The sequence below is a fragment of the Syngnathoides biaculeatus genome, chromosome 16, assembly GCF_019802595.1.
Source record: "Syngnathoides biaculeatus isolate LvHL_M chromosome 16, ASM1980259v1, whole genome shotgun sequence".
Classification (NCBI taxonomy): domain Eukaryota; kingdom Metazoa; phylum Chordata; class Actinopteri; order Syngnathiformes; family Syngnathidae; genus Syngnathoides; species Syngnathoides biaculeatus.
The window spans coordinates 15,058,050-15,079,025 of NC_084655.1; the positions used below are offsets into that span (position 1 = coordinate 15,058,050).

The following is a 20,976-nucleotide window of genomic DNA, read 5'->3' on the forward strand; positions in this document are numbered from 1 at the left end:
GCCCGACATCAGCATAACATCAGCACCTGCTGGAAGAATCTTCTCTTCGGACATAAACACACTCAGGAAGTGTATTTCTAGGTTGCATGCACACTGTCTCTTCCTCTCTCCTGTTTCAGCAGCACTCCCTGCCCCTGAGTGTACACACACACACACACACACACACACACACACACACACCACACACACTTCTGTGGGTGTGTTAGCAGGAAGGACTGTTATTGGCTCACATCAGAAGAACAGAGATTTCCCATTGGCTGACACTTCTTACTCTAAGGGAGGTGTGAGTATGTGTGGGTGCCATTTCTGGTTGGCTCACTTCATTTTTTTTTTGTGGGGGGGGAAATAATTTTTGCCTCCATCCAGGCAGGTGCGTGTGTGTGTGTGTTTCCCAGGAGACAGGTGTCTAAGTGAGAGGGCGTTCAAACGAAGCAGTGCGCAAACAGTTGAAAAGCTTTATTGTAGCGTATATTCTGACTTCCAGAATGTCACAGCATCAGACGGGGTTCGTCCTTATGTTTTGTCACAATGCGGGGGGGGGGGGGGGGGGTCATTGACAGGTACTCTCAACATAGCAGTTGTCATTCCGCCTGTCAGTTTATTAGGCAAACTGACACCTAAAAAAAAAAGAAGAAGAAGCACCTCAAAAGGATGTACAAAACTGGCTGCCGATCTTCACGTCACTGTCAGGTGGATTCAGTTTTTCTGAAATGGAGCAAATCATATCAAGCCAGCTTGATGCAAATGACTTTTCTGATTCGGATGGTTTGTTTATCGTACATGTGCAATTTTTGGAACTTGCGGTTTCATTCTAGATGCTCAAGTATCAACTAACCCTCCATATGTGTTCTTCTGCGCTTGTCCTCACGAGGGTTGCATGTGACCTGGAGCTTTTCCTAGCTGACTCTTAAGTGAGACTCAGAGTCCATTCGGATCTGGTCCCCAGCCAATTGCAAACATTCACCGCCACATTCTTAACCATGGACAATTTCAAGTCGTCATTCCTTTCCATTTTCTAAGCCGCAAAGCAGGTTTTTGTGGTAGGAAGCCATTCAGAGTCCAGTACAAGTACCCGTAGAACACAATGGCAGCCATGGGGTGGATATGCAAATTCCACACATTCTGTTTCCAGGGCCTGAATCAACATTTGAACCCAGAACCGGTCCACCATAAGGCAGAAATGCTGTCCACTAGGCTACTGTACTGCCATATAAGTAGAGCTATAAAGGAATCAACTTTTTTTGTTTTGTCAGGCTTGGGCATCAGGTTAGGATCCATCCTGGACGCCTCCCTGGGGAGGCATTTCCCACTCGGATGCCCTGTCTCTCAGCTAGCCTTGGCCCCTATAACCCCATATCAGGGGTGTCAAAACTCACATTGTCGGCATGGAAAACCGGCCCCGCCTTTGTGGAGTTTCGTGCCTGCGTGGATTTTTTTCTGGGCACTCCAGTTTCCTCTCACATCCCAAAAACATGGATTTATTGGACACTCTAAATTGCCCCCAGGTGTGATTGAGGGTGCGGTTGTTGTCTGTCTCCATGTGCACTGCGATTGACTGGCAACTGGTCTAGGGTGTACCCTTGTGAGGATAAGTGGCTCAGATAATGGATGGATGGAAAGACATTGTTTTTCCTCAGAGGGCTGTTATGACTATAAAACCATATACAGTAGTAAATGTTTCATTGCCCCATCATAGTATTACAAATACGCAACAAACAAGTTTTGAAATCAGATTTTTTTTCTGTAAAAAATGTATTTGGTCATGGAAATATGCTCCCAATATCTCACTATTATTTAGTACTCAGGAAGATTTCAAATTTTGTGGCAGGTTTTGGCAAGAATGGTGAACGTAATGATTTAATTTCACAGGCAACATGAAGTGATGCAGTGGGCCAGATCTGGCCCCCGGGCCTTGAGTTTGACCCCTGTGAAATAGATTGTGTATAATGCAGAGAGATTGTAAATAATGTTGTGAATGAAACATTGCAGTCTTTTAGGCATGTTTACTGGTCACGCTGTCTCTAATAAAAACATTTGTGCCAACTTGGGCTTTTATCACCAAAGTAAACATGCGCATGATTTTTTTATGACTGCGGAGAGGCAGCGCAAAGGGGGAGATTCATGGACGTGATGAAAGGCTTGCACATAAGTGCGGTTGGAACAGAAGATGCAAGAGGACAGGGAGAGATGGAAGATGACTCGCTGCGATGACCCCTGAGTACTCAGGGAGGGGGAAAAAAACATTCTTTTATTTTCCTACATTTTAGGCACAGGTGGCAAAAATACTCTGTACAGAGTCTTGTGGGAGGGGAAAAAAAACATTCTTTTATTTTCCTACATTTTAGGCACAGGTGGCAAAAATACTCTGTACAGAGTCTTGTACAGAAAGTGACAATTTTTTTTGGTCACACAATTAAATGGCCAATGTGCTGCTCGTGTTCCCACGTTGACCACTAGAGGGCAGTATATGACAAAAATTGATATACAGTACTATTCATTGAGGATTAAAATCAGTTCATGTCATTTTTCACAATATGACGTGGCTCTAGACTACGTTTATACCGTCTACATGTGTCGCCGCTACTTTACATTGCTCAAATCTGCGCTTTGTACCTGACCGAGCGGCTAATATCACAAAAAAAAAAAATAATAAAAAGAGTCACTCGTATCATATCAAGGCTCCACCACTGCAAAAACCCAAAGTAAAAATGCGCTCTTAGTCAGTTATGTACATTTTTGGCTAACTTGGCACAATTAAAAAATAAGCACACAAAATATTTCCTGTCTGATGAACTTACAAAGTGCTGTGATGAGGAAAAAAAAAACCCGTTTCATGATAAAATCAACATCTGCGTACCGCTCCCCTTATTTCGATCTCTGTACATCCCGTTGGAATATAACACATATATAAATATGAGAACTAAATAAAGCATTTGGATGACATCTCCATTCACGACGTGCCTTTCTCTGCACGTCCGCTACTGAGCACCTTCGTGCAATGGGTGTGCCGCCCACCCGCCGTGGTAGGAGATCACTGCGCGATAGCGACGCTCCCTTCACAGCCCTCCTTGCCCTCCTCCTCCGAGTGCGTCTCGGCGCAGGCGGCGGGGCGCGCCGGCTCCGCGGGGCCGTCGGCCGCCTGCCGCCCGCGATGCGCGCCGGCGAGGGCCGAGTAGTAGAGTCCGCTGGAGGACTCGATCATTTGGATGAGCATGAGGCTCCGGTGAAGGCGCTGTCCTCCTCTCTGGCGCCGGGAGTGCTGCAGTTTCCCCCACGAAGTGAAATAAATCCTCAAGGCCTGGGCGCTTACCTCCATAACTGTTGATAGCAAACCAAAAAACATCCATCTCGGTATGTATTAACACAATAATTCAGTCGTAACAATATTTTAAATAATAAATAAGACACAATTATTAATAACAATGATAACCTCATGCAGTTTCCTTACCTTTAGTGCCTGGCGAAATTTCCCATCAGCGGAACGCGTTCGTCCGCTTCGAGCATTTGCAAAACGCGCTCGTCACACCACGTACGTACGGATGCAACTCACCTTTTAAACTTTGAAATCCAACGCGCCCTTGTGACGTCATAACTGATCTGGGGGGCAATGTGACGCACGCGCATTCAGCTGTGAAGTATGTAACTCGGCCCTTTTCGGGTGACTCCCGCTGGCGGGTGGTTTTCCACTTTGAAGTTGTACGCAGGATAGATGGCTCGCGTTCTTGAAGGAGAGGCACTTCTTGGCTATACTCAGTCATCGTTACCCACTTCTGAAGTAAATAATTGGCTCAAAATAGCGTGCATTGTTTAAAAAAATACAAGACGCTAAATTCTCCCAAAGATTCTTAATATTTAATCACTACAGGATAGGAAACACATATACTGAAACCAGAGGTCTACACCACATAAAACTACAAATATCCTTACTCTCGTGGTATGAGACTGACGAGAGAAAGATTTTTTTTTTTTTTTTTTTTCAAATATAGAAGTTTACACTCATTTCGTCAGTAACACAGTCCCGTTGTCTTTAAACTGTTTGACTTGGGCCAAACGTTTTTGGATGTCCTCTCTCGCAGCTCCCAATTTGGCCCATTTCTCCTGTCCTGGCTGAATTGCTGTAAGTAACCGAGTCAGTTTGTAGGCTGCCTTGCTTGCACTTGCCTTTTCGTGCCTGCCCGTAAATTCTCAATAGGGTTGACATCAGGGCCACTCCAAAACGCTGACTTTGTTGTCCTTGATGGACTGTGCAACTGGTTTGCCAGTAAGACCAATAATAGCCATTCTGACAGCCGCATTGTCTTAACCCCTGGCTTGACACGCCCCTCTCGCTGTATTGTCCCACAAGCAATGCTGGTTGTCAGTACCGTGCGCTTGGAAAAGTTAATGTTACGAAGAAAATGGACCTCAGATGCGCTTGGGGAACGTGCAATTCTGATGAAAGATATCCTGCCAGGTTACAAGGGGCCCGGTTGATTCATTTTCCAAAGCTTAAAACACGGTCGACGAACTGTCTACGATGGATTCAAGGCTCGCGGAAGACTGTACGTGCAACTAAATATGGACGATATCAACAAACACAAGGCTGTATGTTCGAAGGTAAGAGAAGTGTCTTCTCTGAGTTTGATTGAATTATTATCAGTGCTTTATACATTGCAGGAGAACGACTTTCACTTTGTTAGCATATCACTGACCTGCTGAATGAAGTACGTCATGTGTTATGCCGAAGAGTCGGGTTAATGATACATAAATGCGCCATGTCATGCAAGAGAAAAGTCTAGTTGCCCATTTGTATCACATCGGACTTTTAAGAGAGTGCACTGGGTTCCATTACGAGCCAAGTCAAATGAATACACCCACTCACTTATAAAGACTACAATGATATTACTCGTGATCTTTTCAAGTAAAAAGTACTCATCCTGCTTTACATGCACAGTACGATTCCACTATTTTATCCGGTTGGATTTCAATATTAAGTTTGTGAGGCGTCAAACTTTTTTGCATCGATCGCTGATGTTTCGCTATAACTCTGACATTGTGTCCTGCGCCGTCCAAAGTCTTAATTCCGTGTACATATCCTTGCGTGAAGTAGTTGAGACCTCCCTGTAGAACTCTCTTGGACAAGTCTGACGCATTTGGCAAAAAAAAAAAAACAAAACAAAACATACAGCAATATCTGGAATACGCGGTAGAGAATTGACTTCAAACCTGTTCTGTTCAGTCGCCACTTTGAAAGCTTGTGGGACATGGCTAAGGTTCATTGGCGCCCAAGCTTTAATGAAATGCACCAAGCCCCCCTGGAGCAAAACAACCCCAAAACATGATTCTTCCATCCATTATATTTCAAATTTGTCAGGCTTGCAAAGTTCCCTCTTTTTCCACCAAACATAACAATGCTCATTAAGGATGAACTGTTCAATTTGAGTTGCATCAGACCAAACGACAGCTCCTAGATTTAGAGGTTTTTTTTTTTTTTTTGCCCCTATGTGCATTTGGGAGCTGTAATCAAAGTTTTTTTTTTTTTGGGGGGGGGGGTACTTTATTGTTTCTTTCGGAGCACTGTAATGGCTTCTTCCTTGCAGACTGGCTTCTTCAGTTGATGTGGTCGTCGACACGCACGCTCTGACCACCTTCAGCCAGCATCTCCATAAGATCTCCTGCTCTTTTTGGGTCGATATGCACATTTCGGGGCTTTCGGTGTATCGGAAGAAGCCTGCCACTAAACTCGACAAGCGGAGGTAAAGTCGTAATTACCATGAAACCCCCCTTTCGGCCATCAATATATAAAATAATCCAATGAAAAGCAGCGGGTGGGGCGGTACATGAGGGTGCCTGTCGTCATCATCGTCAGTTGGAAACACTTGACGGTTGTCTTCTTCAGTCCCATGCTGCCCCCTAAAGGCTTATACTCAAATAGCAAACAGTATTCCATTTGATTCATATTCATATCCACTATAGTAACAGTTCACCTGTTAGATACAAACCTTCAAGACGGATTTGAAAGCTTTTATCATTGAATGCTTTTGTCAAGGCAGTACACGGATGTGATGACGAGCTTTCATTGGGCCCCCAAATGACAAAATCTCCCTTTTTAATATTTTTTTTTGTATCCCAGGGAAGTGTTTTAAGCCATTAAGTCTCCTCGATGAAAAAATGTTGTAACCAAGATGGACACTGAAAAAAATGTTAAGTTTTATACAAACAAGCTGGTTTGCTTGAAAGAGGAGCTGAAATGCATTGTGAGGCCAATGGGGTTGGTGCAAATCACACTTATTACAATCACGCATAATTATTTCCATCCATCCATCCATTTTCTTAGCTGCTTACCCACACAAGGGTCGCGGGGAGTGCTGGAGCCTATCCCAGCTGTCAACGAGCAGGAGGCAGGGTAGACCCTGAATTGGTTGCCAGCCAATCGCAGGGCACGCATAATTATTTTTGACAATAAAATAATGAATAAAATGGAAACTTTTTTTTTGGTTTAATTTGATATTGTAGATTTCACTCGAGAGTAGCAATGCCATTATATATTCAACTTTTAGCGTATTGTACATACTTTCTTATTGTTCCCAGCACTAAAAGAAAATTAACTTAAAATAATAAATGCACACACACAGGCAAAAAACACACGAGACGGCAGCAAAGATCCAAATGAGAGTTTAGACTCGTGTGCATATTTGAGATATCTTATATATACATATATGAGATATATATACATTTTACATATACATATATCACATATCTTATTTGGTCTTAAATCATAATTCACTTCCTGAGTCAGATTTTTTAAAATTCATGTCCCAATTGGGTATGTGACCCCCCCCTTGACACGACCTTTTCCATCTTTTTTCTTCCTTTTTTTTTAATGTGTCATACTGGCATGAAACAAGTCTCAATTATTTTGCACTCGCTCATGACGTCATGCTTATGCTGTTCCCAGCCACCAGGGGGCACGTTATCGGGATATCGGGGGATGTTTACAACGTGATTTTTTTCTTTTTCAGTGTTTTTGGGTGTTCATTGCCAGCCGTAAACAGGACCAGATTAATTTGATGGCTCGCAATAAATTGCAATGCGGGGTTTTCTGCATTCTCACAATACAAACGCATCCTTACATTTGTATCTAATGTCAGATAACGAAATGAATTATGAAACTGCCCTCAAACAAAAAGAGACCCCTCTCTTAGGTTCGGATGGAAATGAGTTCACTTCAAATTCAAATGAGTTTATTTGCACAATAATACTATGACGTTATGAAGCAGCTGCAAACTTCATTTATATTGTAATCTAAATGGAAACTCAATTAAAATGTTCATATTTAATGTTTTGTCAAATTCAGTGTCAACGTTGATTTGTTAAAACCCAAACCATAACAATCAAAAGCAGTCCGGCGAACACATTCTTTTTTTCTTACAGTTAACACCCAGACCGCAAATGAAATACAATTAGAAAGACACGACATATTTTTGGATAATATTTCTTGTATGCTCAGTCTTAGTGAGTGCCCGTCAGCTGTAGAGCTTTGCCGACATCTACAAAGTGCGCGCTGACTCTCATCTTTTTGTGCGCAAAGACAAATAGTCCACAAAACCTCAAAAGTACTTCAGAGAGAAAACAAAACACATCATTAAACCAACAAAGCTTGAATAAAATGGAAAGCAGAGAAGGGTAACGAAAAAAAATGGATTCAGCAAAAATGGTTTGAAATGTTCCTTCATTGAATGAAGGATATTTTCATAACTGACTTAGATTTGGTTGAAATTGGCTAGACAGTGACAATCAATTCTGACCTGACCAAATGGCAACAATGTATTTTTTTTTTTTACATTGATGACAAGTGAGATTAAAAAATAATAATTTTCAGGAAACACAAGGAAGGGACTGCATCTTTATGACACAAATAGGAATAAACTGACAAAAATATCATTAGCCCTGGTATGTAAACATCTCCTGAACACAATTGTTTGGTAGCGCTGATCCAGTTCAAAACAATTTCTTTTTTCTTAGTCTCCTTAAAATCTTTCGAACAGTGGTCACCGACTCTTTGGACGATGAGAGCTACTTTTTTTTTTTTTTAATACTGATTAAAATGAAGGCCTACCAGTTTGATACAAACTTCTGCAATAACATGCACAAATTAGCCTCATGTTACGATTACTAATCAAAGATATTCATCTTTACCACTGTGTGATAACAAAAACATTTTGGTTGAGCTCAAAATTGTACAACATTTGGAGTGTTTGACTTGAGAGGTTGCACATTTAAGTTAGAAATGAAAAAAAAAAATCAACATTCACTACACGAAGAACACAGAGCAGAAGCTGTCGGTCACAGATGATCAATATTTTTTTATGAAGAATTTACAGCATAAGGTCAATGTTGATCCACTTCGTATCCTGCTAATTTCATTAGGGTTGTGGGTGAGCTAGAGGCGGGGGTCCGCCCTCAACTGGTCGCCATGGCAACCGCACCCTACAGGTAATCATACAATCTTCAATGAGCTGACGTGCATGCGGGAGTACCCGCGCAAACTCCACATGGTGCAGCCGAAGTCAAGATTCAGACCTCAGACTTCAGAACTGTGAGGTGGCTGTGCTCACCACTTGGCCCACGTGCTACACCAACAATACTGTATGCACTTGAATTGAAATGTCGTCAGCTTCTCACTTGACAATAACAAGTTAAGACAAACTGACCGAAAAAACTAAATTGTAATTTGTATTTTTGTGCTGTGAGCAAAATGTCACTGTCCAGATTTCATCCAAACAACATTTTAAGAGTCATCTTCAACATTTATCTACCGTAATTTCCGGCCTACAAGCCGTGACTTCTTTCATACACTTTCAACCCTGCGCTTTATGCGGTGATATGGCTAATTTGTGCATTTTTTTTCTTAGGCGCAAGGGGGCACTCGAGCGGAAAAGGTAAGACTGAGACCGGTGGAATATATGTGCAGAGGAAGTGACTTTTACCGACCCTGTTAACGCTGCGCTAGCGTCAGCGCTGTGCTAGCGTGTTGCTGCTGTGTTACTGGCGTGATATTTACCGGTAAGTTTTATTTTAACTGGCCCTCTTAGCGTTAGCAGTAGCACGGCGCTAGCTTTAGCCCGGTGCTAGGATTAGCACTAGCGTTAAACTCTTTCTGTGTACCGTCTTTCTTTGAAACACGAGATATTTACAATGTGGGTTTCAATGTGAGCACTCGCAGCTTTAAACAGGTGCGGCGTATATACTGTATGTACCAAATGGTATTTCCTTTACAAATTTACTCAGTGAGGCTTGTAACTCTGTAGGCCGGGAATTACGGTATTTGAATCCCCCCACATGATCAACACAGGGCAATTTCACCTAAATCATCTCGAAATTGTTTTCAATGGTGCATTCAAGGGACCGTGGCCACGAACTTTCCCCAGGTACACAAAAAAGACGTAGTAGTGAACGAATGCCAGTACGTAGAAAATCATTTGACATTGAAAGCCTCCAGAGGAAGGACCACCACTGAAGAGTTGTGGGGGTGGGGGGAGTTCCCATTGACATCCTTGAATTCTTCACTCATCCTGGCTGGAGGACGGCATGATGCTGAACGTGATGCTACATCGCTTCCTTGAAATGGGGGAACGTCACCTTTTCCCGCCGCTGGTGTGACGACATTCAGAATCCCGTCGCGTTGGCGTGTAAGTTGAGCGCGAAGAAGCCCGACTGTGGAGGGGCGGTGAAGCTGTAAGCCGCGTACGCCACCACGGAGCCCACCATCAAGCCCGTCATGTAGGAGACCGTCATCACGTTGCCTGCACACACAAAGACGCCACCTCTCAAATACTGCAGGATTGTACAAGAATTTGTTCTTCTCATGACTTTTGACTTTCGCTCCCAACACCTAAAAGTGTTGAATAACAAAATTAGTCAAAGGACAGAAAATTTGAGACCAGGAGAACAGGAAGGTTGGAGCTGGGTATCAAACCCTGCCCCTCACATCTGTGAGGCAGATACGCTGACCACTCACTTGCCCTCCTCCTCACGAGCCCGACTTGAATGAAACGTGACCCCGTCTTACCTGCCAGCTCCCTCTGTTCCGGCGCCACTTTGCCAGCCGCCTGAATCATGGGCACCGACCCAAAGTAGCCGTTGGTGACGCCCATGAGCAGGGAGAAGAGACACGGCCAGGCGGGGTGGGCCAGGGTGGGGGCGTGTGCCGGGTACACGCACATGATGAACAGAGGGATGAAGACCACTCTCAGGCAGGAGAAGAAGAGCAGGCGACCTCCAGACCAGTCGTAGGGCAGCGCTGCCAGAATCTGAATCAACACATGTTGACGCACAATAACTTTTTTTACATGTTTACCACAAATAAAAAAAAAAAGCCCAAATTGCTGTTTCATAACAGGTGATGCAGCTGTAAAGCCTTGGCCTCACAGTTCTGAGGCCCCGGGTTCGATCCCGGCCATCCCTGTGTGGAGTTTGCATGTTCTTCCCGTGCTTGGGTGGGTTTTCTCCTGGCGCTCTACCTTCATCCCACAAAAACGGTACTTTTATTCTTGGGGTGCCAAAATGGACGTTAAAATCCTCACCTTGCCGACAAAATCCGACATGTTGAAGGTGGCCATGATGAGGATGGGCAGCCACTCCTCTAAGGTGGGGTTCCTCATCTCTGACTCCAGGCCGGGGAACAGGCACAAGGTGATGCTGTAGGTCACCGCTATGGACACCATGTAGGTCCAAATCACACGGGACACCACGTAGCGGTGAAGAATCATGTCTGTTTGGACAGGATGGTGAACATTAACAACTTGAAACACGCAACGTGGAAAAAATTGACCACATGAGATGCGTAGTACAAAGTGTTGAACATACCGCGGACACCAGGCCAGGTTCTTCTGATCTTGATTTTAGGCGCATCAAATCTCACGTACGCCCCACCGGCAAAGTCTTCAATGGCATCTTCTGTTGTGGGTGGCCCCACTCCACCGTTTCCCTCATCAGAGACAATAAACACCTTAAAATTGTGCACTTTTGCAGATTTGGCAGACCGGTTTGCGCTAAGCTGGGCGTTCCAGCACATTGTGGGTGTGTCCTTAGAAATGCACCTGGCCGAGAGACAATTTGAGCGCAAAAAGCCACAGGCTAAACCGCTACTCTAGCACGATTTTGGTGACTTCGGTCAGGGCACAGGCAGACAGACACTGAGCTAGTGGACATACAAATTTAAGTCGCCAGCTGATTCTGTAGACACGCTCATATAGTCGGTTGCCCCACCATGGCCACTAAAGCGACAATGCTCCACTCATTGAGCGTGAGTGCAGCACATTTAAAGGGAATGGGAGGAGCCTTTTTTATTGGCACCAAATGAACCGGGCCGTAAACACACCCACAGATGCTCAGCCAACCCGCTGTCGGATCTGCCGTGCACTGGTCGACACAATGGACCTTTCCGACTGGTGATCTTAAGCTCCGCCCCCCTCATTTAGCTACATTTGCCATGTCCCACAAGCTTCGATAATGGCGACTGAACAGAACAGGTTTGAAGTCGATTCTCTACCACGTATTCCAGAGTGACATGTTGGCGATCGATGCATAAAAGTTTGACACCTCACAAACTTCATATTGAAATCCAACAGGATAAAATAGTGGAATCGTACTGTGCATGTAAAGCAGGATGAGTACTTTTTACTTGGAAAGATCACGAGTAATAGCATTGTAATCTTTATAAGAACGTGAGTGTATTCATTTGACTTGGCTCGTAATGGAACCAAGTGCTCTGTCTTAAAAGTCCGATGTGATACAAATGGCCAAATAGACAAATGCATGACGCTTGCATGACATGGCGCATTTACGTACCACTAACGCGACTCTCCGGCATAAAACATGACACGCTTCATTCAGCAGGTCAGTGACACGCCAACAAAGTGAAAGTCGTTCTCCTGCAATGTATAAAGCGCTGATAATAATTCAATCAAACTCAAAGACACTTCTCTTACCTTCCAACATACAGCCTTGTGTTTGTTGATATTGTCCATATTTAGTTGCACGTACGGTCTTCCGCGAGCCTTAATCCATCTTAGACACTTTGTCAGCTGTGTTTTAGGCTTCGGAAATTGAATCAAGCAGGCCCCTTGTAACCTAGCCGGATATCTTTCACGCAAACGCATCTGAGGACCATTTTCTTCGTAACATTAACTTTTGCAAGCGCACGCTACTGACAACCAGCATTGCTTGTGGGTCAATACGGCGAGAGGGGCGTGTCAAGCCAGGGGTTAAGACAATGCGGCTGTCTGATTGGCTATCATTGTATGAGTGATTGACAGGTCGGAAAGGTCCGTTACTGAGATCGGTCCAACCCACCCCTGGTTGCACAGTTCTGTCGCCCGCTCGTAAAAATACAGCCCCCTGCATCCCGCCATGTATGAAATCCCACTTAGAGAACGTTTCTCACCAGGCCTGTTTGTTTTCTTTCCCTCACACAACATGCTTGAGAAAAAAAATATATACAATGAAACTCGTTACTGTCCAAATGAAAAGAATTTACCACCAAAGTTTTTTTTCCCTTTGTCCCCACCATTTATTGACACAACACCAAAGAAACCAATAACTCACAGTTCATAAGTATACTACTTTACGAGGATCTGTATTTTTGTCATTCATTACGACGACACCATATTGGCTGCATGACTTCACGGCCACAGCTATTAGTCGATCAATGCGAGTGACTGCACACGCACGGGCGCACCCGCACACACAAACAAACTAATCCATTAGTTGATTAAAGGGTCTTGGGAGCCAGAAGCAACCACTCTTCCTGATTACAGCCATAACGTGAAGCACTGCCTTTGGTTCCCCTGGCAACCGACACAAAGAACTCCCTGAGTCATCCCCCGCATGCAGAGGCAAAATGCACACACACACAAACACACGCATCAGTTTGAAGACACAGTCAAACAAAAGTGGGACGTCCCTCTCATAACAGGACAAATGGACAAATACGCGATAAAAAAGGATAGCCCGAGGCAATGCGCGCTCTTTACAAGGCGGCGCATACCTACGTGCACACACACTGGTGACACTTGCGTATCAGCTTGTCCACAGGCGCAAGATGCTACTTCATAAAAAATAAAATGGGAAAAAAAAGCACTCGTTATGAAGCTTTCTCCTCGTTCCTCTTTGACCTTTTCATGTTTATTCATGAGGGCGCTTTTACTCCATGTCGACACCTCCGCCTGCTATCAGAGTATTAATCATCCAAGAGACCCCTACCCCTCATTTCTACATCTTGAAAGCTACATCTGTTTGTTTTTTTTTGGGGGGGGGGCGCATCCAATACTCCAGTGCACCCCCCCCCCATTTCTGGCTCCCTTTCAGCGTTCTTCCACCTGAGCAGCAACCAAAAAGCAGCTGGAGCATAAATTAATTACTCTGTGAGACCCCCGCACCTATAAAGATGCTTGCAAGAGATAAGATCCATCCATTTTCTTTGTGGCTTATCCTCACAAGGGTCACAGGGAGTGCTGGAGCCTATCCCAGCTGTGAATGGGCAGGAGGAGGGGTACACAGTGAACTGGTTCCTAGCCAATCGCAGGGCAGGTAGAGACAAACAGCCGCACTCACAATCACACCTAGGGGCAATTTGGACTGTCCAATTAATGTTGCATGTTTTTGGGATGTGGGAGGAAACCGGAGTGCCTGGAGAAACCCCACGCAGGCATGGGGAGAACAAGCAAACTCCACACAGGCGGGTTTTGAACCCGGGACCTCAGAACCGTGAAGCCAACGCTTTAACAGCTGATCCACCGTGCCACCAAGAGATAAAATACAAAAGAAAATATTTTGGTTCGACGAGTTGTCTCTTTTTGTCATTCCATCGTATATGCTAAAGCAGAGGTCTCAAACTGGCGGCCAGTGGACCATTTGTGGCCCGAGCAATGATATTTTCAAGCCCCTCACCTTATTATGAAAGTTTGTTAGGACGTCCCTCAAGTTTGATATAAATGGCACTTTGAGGTGCTGACGAACCTTCCAATCACGGTGGGGTTTCGGAATCTCAGGGGCATGACATCGACTGGGCTTGATCCAGGCGTAGAAACATTTTTCGATAGGGAATTGGCAACATTTCGGCTTTTTGATTGTTAAGTGATTGGACATTCTCAAAAACGAAACTCGAACCGATAACGCGGAGTTAGATTAACACGCCATTATGAAAAATTCATGCTAATATCGTAGCGGGTGTGGCTAATGTCCGCTATGCTATCTTACAACCGCTAGCACTGCTAATTTATCAAAAGCTGATTCTGCACAAAGATTCTGTGAGTAAATTGAGGTATCATTTCATTTCAGGAGATACACTTTGTGACAATTTTTTTTCCCCTCTCAAATATCTTCCTTGGTCCGACACGGTGGAGCAGACGGTAAAAAGTTGGCCTCACAGTTCTGAGAACCCAGGTTCAATCCCGGCCCCACCTGTGTGGAGTTTGCATGTTCTCCCCGTACCTGTGTGGGTTTTCTCTGGGCACTCCGGTTTCCTCCCACATCCCAAAAACATGCAACATTAATTGGACAGTCCAAATTGCCCCAAGGTGTGATTGTAAGTGTGACTGTTGTCAGTCTCCATGTGCCCTGCGATCGGCCGGCAACCAGTTCAGGGTGTACCCCGGCTCCTACCTGTTGACAGCTGGGATAGGCTCCAGCACTCCCCACGACTCTCGTGAGGATAAGCGGCGAAGAAAATGGAAGGATGGATATGTTCCTTGGTTTGATGAAAAGAAGCACATTTGGAAGTGTAAACACAAGGCCACAACTTACAAATTTAACCTCCTCCGCAGTGACGTCATGATGAACCCTGTAGCCGGTGGAGTTGCCGTGCGGGTCGTGACCTTTGCCCGGGCCTTTTCCCTGCCCGTGGCTGGTGTAGTAGCGGATGAAGCGGGAGCGACGCACCAGCAGGTGGAGAAGGAAGCACAGCATTTCCATGCCGATGGAGATGAGGAAGAAGATGACCGTGTTCCTCCTCTCGTCTTGGATCAGCAGCTTGGTGAAGATCCGAGACAAGGAGATGATGACGCCGGCAGTGCCTGGACGAGGGAGAACGATGTTTAGGTGTGTAGCGACGCTTTAGGGACGAAGATAAAGCCCGTTTTGCATCAGTGGTAAAAAAAAAAAAAAAGAACACATGGATATTTTTGTACTCACTCTCTCCAGTCATCACCCCTTGCGTGTACCTCTTGGGCAGCATCCCCATGTAACCATAGAAACTGGACTGCTGCACTGGAAGGGGATGAAGAAGTGGTTAACGTAAATAGGTGGGGGTTGGGGGGGGGGTTGTTTATGGTCGACCAACGGGGTGCGTTTGACACCGAGGCATTCAGGAGGAATTTACCCGCCTTAATCCATCTCATAATAATACAAGCAATTTCAAACGTGTTGTATTTGTAGCCTTTTGTCAACATGCAAATAGGATGCAGCGGTCGTTTCGGCGAGCGTTTTAATTAAACATCAAGCCACACACTAAACCTTATTGAATATTCATAAGAGGCCATGTTTTCGATCATATCTGATGATTAATAAGTCATTTTCGCTAGCTAGTGTATTAGTTGTGACTTTTTGACACAACCACACAATTGACGCCATGATGGATTTTTAATTTACTAATTCACTATACAAAATGATAGATATACTTTATGGATCTATTTGCGTCAATATGCATGCAATATATGCATAGATATTTGCAATTCAGTCGGGTTTTTCTTGCATGATGCGGGAAAAAAATGTAATCTCCCCATTGTGGGACAAATAAGTGTATTTATACTTTTCTAATCTGGTAGGAGGGGCACAGTGGAGCAGCTGATAAAGCGTTGGCCTCACAGTTCTGAGGTCCCAGGTTCAATCCCGGACCTGCCCGTGTGACGTTTGCATGTTCTCCCCGTGCCTGCGTGGGTTTCCTCTGGGCACTCCGGTATCCTCCCACATTCCAAAAACATGCAACATTAATTGGACACTGTAAATTGCCCCTAGGTGTGATTGTCAGCGCGGCTGTTTGTCTCTATGCGCCCTGCGATTGTTTGGCAACTAGTTCAGGGTGTAGCCCACCTCCTGCCCGTTGACAGCTTGAATATGCTCCAGCACTCTCCGTGACCCCTGTGAGGATAAGCGGCAAAGAAAATGGATGGACGGAAGGATAGTTTGCTTACCTGTACATCCAAAGGCGACCACCCCTACTGAAACCAGGTTGATGATGTAGGCTTGCCTGGTAGTAAATTTTGACAGCCAGACATCAAATACGCCGACAAACACCAGAGGACCCAACGCTAAAATGTAGCCTGCGCAAAGAAAATCGGATACATAAATATGTCAGTATTTCATTTGGGCTTTATTAAGCACTCGAGGCTGGACGCGTCCACAAGGATTTGAGTGGACCTCATTTAGGCTGCAGAGGGCACTGTAGTGCAAGACTGGTGTGGCCAATTTTTGGTTTTGTTTTGTGATGGATTTATTTTTATTGAAAGAAACGGTTTATTTGGAGCACAGGTGTCAAACCCAAGGCCCGGGGGCCAGATCTGTCCCGCCACATGATTTTATGTGGCCCGCAAAGCCAAATCGAGTGTCAATTTCCACGATTCTTGTGAAAACCTGCACCAAAATTCCAAACTGTCACATATCATAAATGATAAAGTTGACATATTAAAAGGATTTTTATGTTACCAAACGTGAATAGTCGAAAAACACATTACCCTTGATTTCTGATTCCAAAACTAGTTCATACATCGATGATTTAAATATGATGAGATGATTAAATATTTTTGTTCCACAGTCTTAACGGCCCTCTGAAACTGGAACGACAATTCGGCCCGCAAGAAAAATGAGTTTGACACCCCTGACTTAGAGCATTGTACTCTGTACAGTTGGTCTGAAAAGGATTCAGGTAGAAGCTTGGCAAAGCTAATATTACGAGGCAGCATCTATTCAGTTGTTATTTTAATATTTAACACACTATATCGGCACCCTGATGGACCGCTAAGTGAGAATTTCTTTTTACAGGGCAATCACGTTTCCTGACGGTTGATCTGATAGCAAAATCTAATTTCGAGCAGCACTTGTGACGATCAGAGATGTTTCTGTGTCATTTCCTGTGTGAACCCACCCACAGTGATCCTGGTGTGCATGCTGAGCCTCTCCACCAGCACGTTGTTGAGGAGGACGGCCAAAAGGGCCACCAGGATGTACGTCAGACTCATGTCAAACACGATGGACGTCCCTGGAACACGCGAGAGGTAAAACTTTGTGTTTGCGCGACGGGCCTAAAACTTCATTCCCGTCGATTTTGTACCTCGGAACTTGTGGTGAAGGTAGTCCACGTCGGTGATGAAGCTGTTGTAGGGCAGCAGGAACCCGACTCCAGCCAATAGCATTGCAAAGTAGATGCCATGGTAACGGTCGTCAGGGATCAGCTCCTCAAAGTCTGAGCGCGAAGGTAGGAGACGAGCGGTTATTAAAGATGGGAATATGAAATCACGGTCGGGGGCCCCCGCACCGCTAGATCTTCATTAGAGTTAATTAAGATGAAGGATGTACACAGGAACAAACAATCTGCTGTATGTTTCATGATGTTGGGGGGTTTTCTATCTTTTATCCGTCTTATAGTTCATCCATACTTCCATTTTCTTTGCCGCTTATCCTCACTGGGGTCGCGGGGAGTGCTGGAGCCTATCCCAGCTGTCAACGGGCAGGAGGCGGGGTACACCCTGAACTGGTTGCCAGCCAATCGCAGGGCACGTCGAGACACACAGCCGCACTCACAATCACAAAATGAATCTTGTTCTTCCTCAAACATCTTTATTGCATTATTTACCATAAATCAACCAATCAGCTTTCAAATGTGATAACAGAATATTAAAATGAACACGGGAAGAAAACAATCGCTCTCGTGCCCGCTCCAAGGGTGCCAATGCCGTTTTCAGCAAAACTGACAGCGTGAATTTTCCCCTCTGACATTCATATTTAGAGGAGCCACAGGGTTGACTGCATTTGTTCGCTTGGAATTCTGATTTTTTTTTCCTCCCCCCCTCTGGCATTCTAGTGTGTGCGCGCGTTCGTATGAAATATGAAGTAATTGACAGCTCGCGGTGGTGTAAGGGAGGCAAATGGAGGTTATCTGATGAGCGTGCCATCGCTGCAATGTCATTAAACAAGCAACACTGCAGTTTCCCGTTAACAAGGTTGCTCCTTCACATCTGCTCGTGCTCATTTGTGTCCTTAAATTCTCTGCTATTTAACGACTGGAGCGAACGGCGAAGTTGAAAGAGAGCCTCCTTTAATGCGTCCCCCCCAGATTGTTACGGCTCTTGTTGTGCTTCGGTGTTCCTTCGTATATATTCAGCCGTCTTCATCCTCATCAGGGCTGCGCTTCAGCTGGAGTCTTTCCCAGCTCACTGCAGCCAAGATGGATGGGGGGGGGGGGGCTGACTGATTGCCAGTCAAGACAAACAACGATTGACACTCACATTCAGCATGTGCAATTTAATCTTGAACCTAGCGTGCATGTTTTCAGGATGTGGGAGGACAACACGTACGCTCCATCCGAATGACGTTCCAACAGGGACTTTGAGGCCCATGCACTTATCCCGATGCCACAATGCTGCGCTACTCAACACTCAACTCATTAACCTGCAGGTTCCCATGAGAATTCTGCGGGACTTCATACAAAAACAAATTCCATTCCTTTTTCCAAGCTCCTCATCCTCACAAGGGTTGTGGCAAAAGGCTGACTACACCCTGAACTGGTCGCCAGTCAGGCGCAGGGTACATATCGGCACTATCGCTGAGCAGGAATCGATCCCACGCTGCCCGCACCAAAGTCATGTACAGTGAAGAAAATAAGTATTTGAACACCCTGCTATATTGCAGGTTCTCCCACTTAAAAATCATGGAGGGGTCTGAAATTTTCATCAGAGGTGCATGTCCACTGTGAGAGAGATCATCTAAAAATAAAAAACCGGAAATCAGAATGTATGATTTTTTTAACAAGTTATTTGTGTGATACGTCTGCAAATAAGTATTTGATCACCTGAGAAAAACAATGATAATATTTGGTACAGTAGCCTTTGTTTGCAATTGCAATTACAGAGGTGAAATGTTTCCTGTAGTTGTTCACCAGGTTTGCACACACTGTAGGAGGGATTTTAGCACACTCCTCCACACAGATCTTCTCTAGATCAGACAGGTTGCTGAGAAACACGGAGTTTCAGCTCCCTCCAAAAATTTTCTAATTGGATTTAGGTCTGTAGACTGTCTAGGCCACACCAGAACCTTGATATGCTTCTTACGGAGCGACTCCTTGGTTTTCCTGGCTGTGTGCTACGGGTCAATGTCATGTTGAAAGTTCCAGCCACGACCCATCTTCAATGCTCTGACTGAGGGAAAGAGGTTGTTCCCCAAAATCTCACAATACATGGCCGCGGTCATCCTCTCCTTAATACAGTGCAGTTGTCCTCTCCCATGTGCAGAAAAACACCCCAAAGCATGATGCTACCACCCCCACGCTTCACAGTAGGGATGGTGTTCTTGGAATGGAACTCATCATTCATCTTCCTCCGAACACACTTACTAGAATAATGAGTAAAAAGTTCAATTTTGGCCTCATCTGACCACAAACCTTTCTCACATGACTCCCCTGTATCATCCAAATGATCATTGGCAAATTTAAGACGGGCCTTGACATGAGCTGGTTTAAGCAGGGGAACCTTCCATGCCATGCATGATTTCAAACCATGACGTCTTAGTGTATTGCCAAACAGTCACCTTGGAAACGATGGTCTCATCCCTGTTTTCAGGTCATTGACCAAGTCCTGTCGTGTTAAAATACTGATTTGCATCTGCATCACACAAATAAATCATTAAAAAAAATCATACATTGTGATTTCTGGATTTTTCTTTTTAGATGATCTCTCTCACAGTGGACATGCACCTACAATGAAAATTTCAGACCCCTCCATGATTTCTCAGTGGGAGAACTTGCAATATAGCGGGGTGTTCAAATACTTATTTTCTTCACTGTATGTGTACCAGTACACAATCAGCTCCCTTACAAAAACTAGTGTCCGGAAATTAGCAGGGAAATGTGGAATTTAATGTATATTGATTGCTCACGGCCAATGTCTTTGGCAAGGTTGTTCAATATTTTGAACTAGAATTTCGCCTATATTGCCGCATATCATCCGGTTTACTTGTAAAAAATATCTTTACACATTTTCACATTACATTCTTTCAGTAGTACGTTGAATTATATGACTGACTGTCTGCGCGAGATAAGCAGTGGAAAAGCCACGGAGCGTATTAAACAATGACCTCTACTGGACTTCAAAATATTCTGTTTTGTGTCTGCACAGTCCGATAGTCACGTACCAGGCTCAGACAGCGCCAGAACTCCTCTCTCTGGGACGTCTTTGCTGATCTCTTCCTCCTCAAGCTGGTAGGAGTCAAAACTGTAGCTCTGCACCACTCCGCTCTCCCGTCCGTCCCTCCATCCCTCCCTGCCTACATCCCTCCATTCGGCTCTCCCTCCATCCTTCCACACGTCCCTCTCCTCGGGCGTCTGCACCGGAGTGGGCCTGCGGCGCTCTGCTCCCGCCACGTCCATCTTCTGCAGCCGAGTCAGACGCTTCGGGGAGCGCGCATGTTGCGCACAATTCCCGAGAGACCGGCAAGCGTGTGAGGCGGAGAGGCACGAAAAGTCTTTCGAAGACGGAGGCGCTGCAAGGAGGCTGAAACCATGGGAACCAAATGTCAAGGTAGAGAAGAAGAGACATCCGTCATGAGCCTTAATAAATGCAGACAGTCTCAGACAAGTCAAGGTTATGTGAGAGTTGCAAGCTGAGTATATGTGTGTGTGTGTGTGTGTGTGTGTGTAGGTGTGTGTGTGTGTGTGTGTGCGAGAAGCCTATTTACTGAGTTCGACAGTCGACAAAGGATGCATGACTGTGTAACAAGTGAACTGAG

General features: G+C 45.0%; 1 protein-coding gene and 1 long non-coding RNA gene across 4 annotated transcripts; one reads left to right on the forward strand and one right to left on the reverse strand.

Annotated features, from left to right (window-relative positions):
* Positions 1 to 3,557: 3,557 nt before the first annotated feature.
* Positions 3,558 to 20,505, forward strand: LOC133514802 (uncharacterized). Of its 3 annotated transcripts, XR_009798854.1 has the most exons (9): positions 3,558 to 4,117; positions 4,454 to 4,596; positions 5,580 to 5,735; positions 8,410 to 8,475; positions 8,895 to 9,045; positions 14,808 to 14,928; positions 15,013 to 15,081; positions 17,129 to 17,252; positions 20,367 to 20,505. It is a non-coding gene; the product is annotated as an uncharacterized LOC133514802 (long non-coding RNA). The 3 variants fall into 3 exon arrangements; XR_009798855.1 differs by lacking the exon at positions 8,410 to 8,475; XR_009798856.1 differs by lacking the exon at positions 8,410 to 8,475 and having other exon boundaries at positions 8,895 to 8,921.
* On the reverse strand, positions 9,041 to 20,617 carry slc29a4a (solute carrier family 29 member 4a). The gene is made up of 10 exons (XM_061846778.1): positions 20,383 to 20,617; positions 17,309 to 17,440; positions 17,123 to 17,236; positions 16,173 to 16,301; positions 15,175 to 15,249; positions 14,788 to 15,056; positions 10,849 to 10,969; positions 10,566 to 10,753; positions 10,052 to 10,292; positions 9,041 to 9,785 (listed from the first exon to the last, which is right to left on the reverse strand). Exons 1-10 carry the CDS (start codon positions 20,615 to 20,617, stop codon positions 9,649 to 9,651), a joined length of 1,641 nt encoding a protein of 546 aa, XP_061702762.1. The 3' UTR covers positions 9,041 to 9,648.
* Between the last annotated feature and the right edge of the window lie 359 nt (positions 20,618 to 20,976).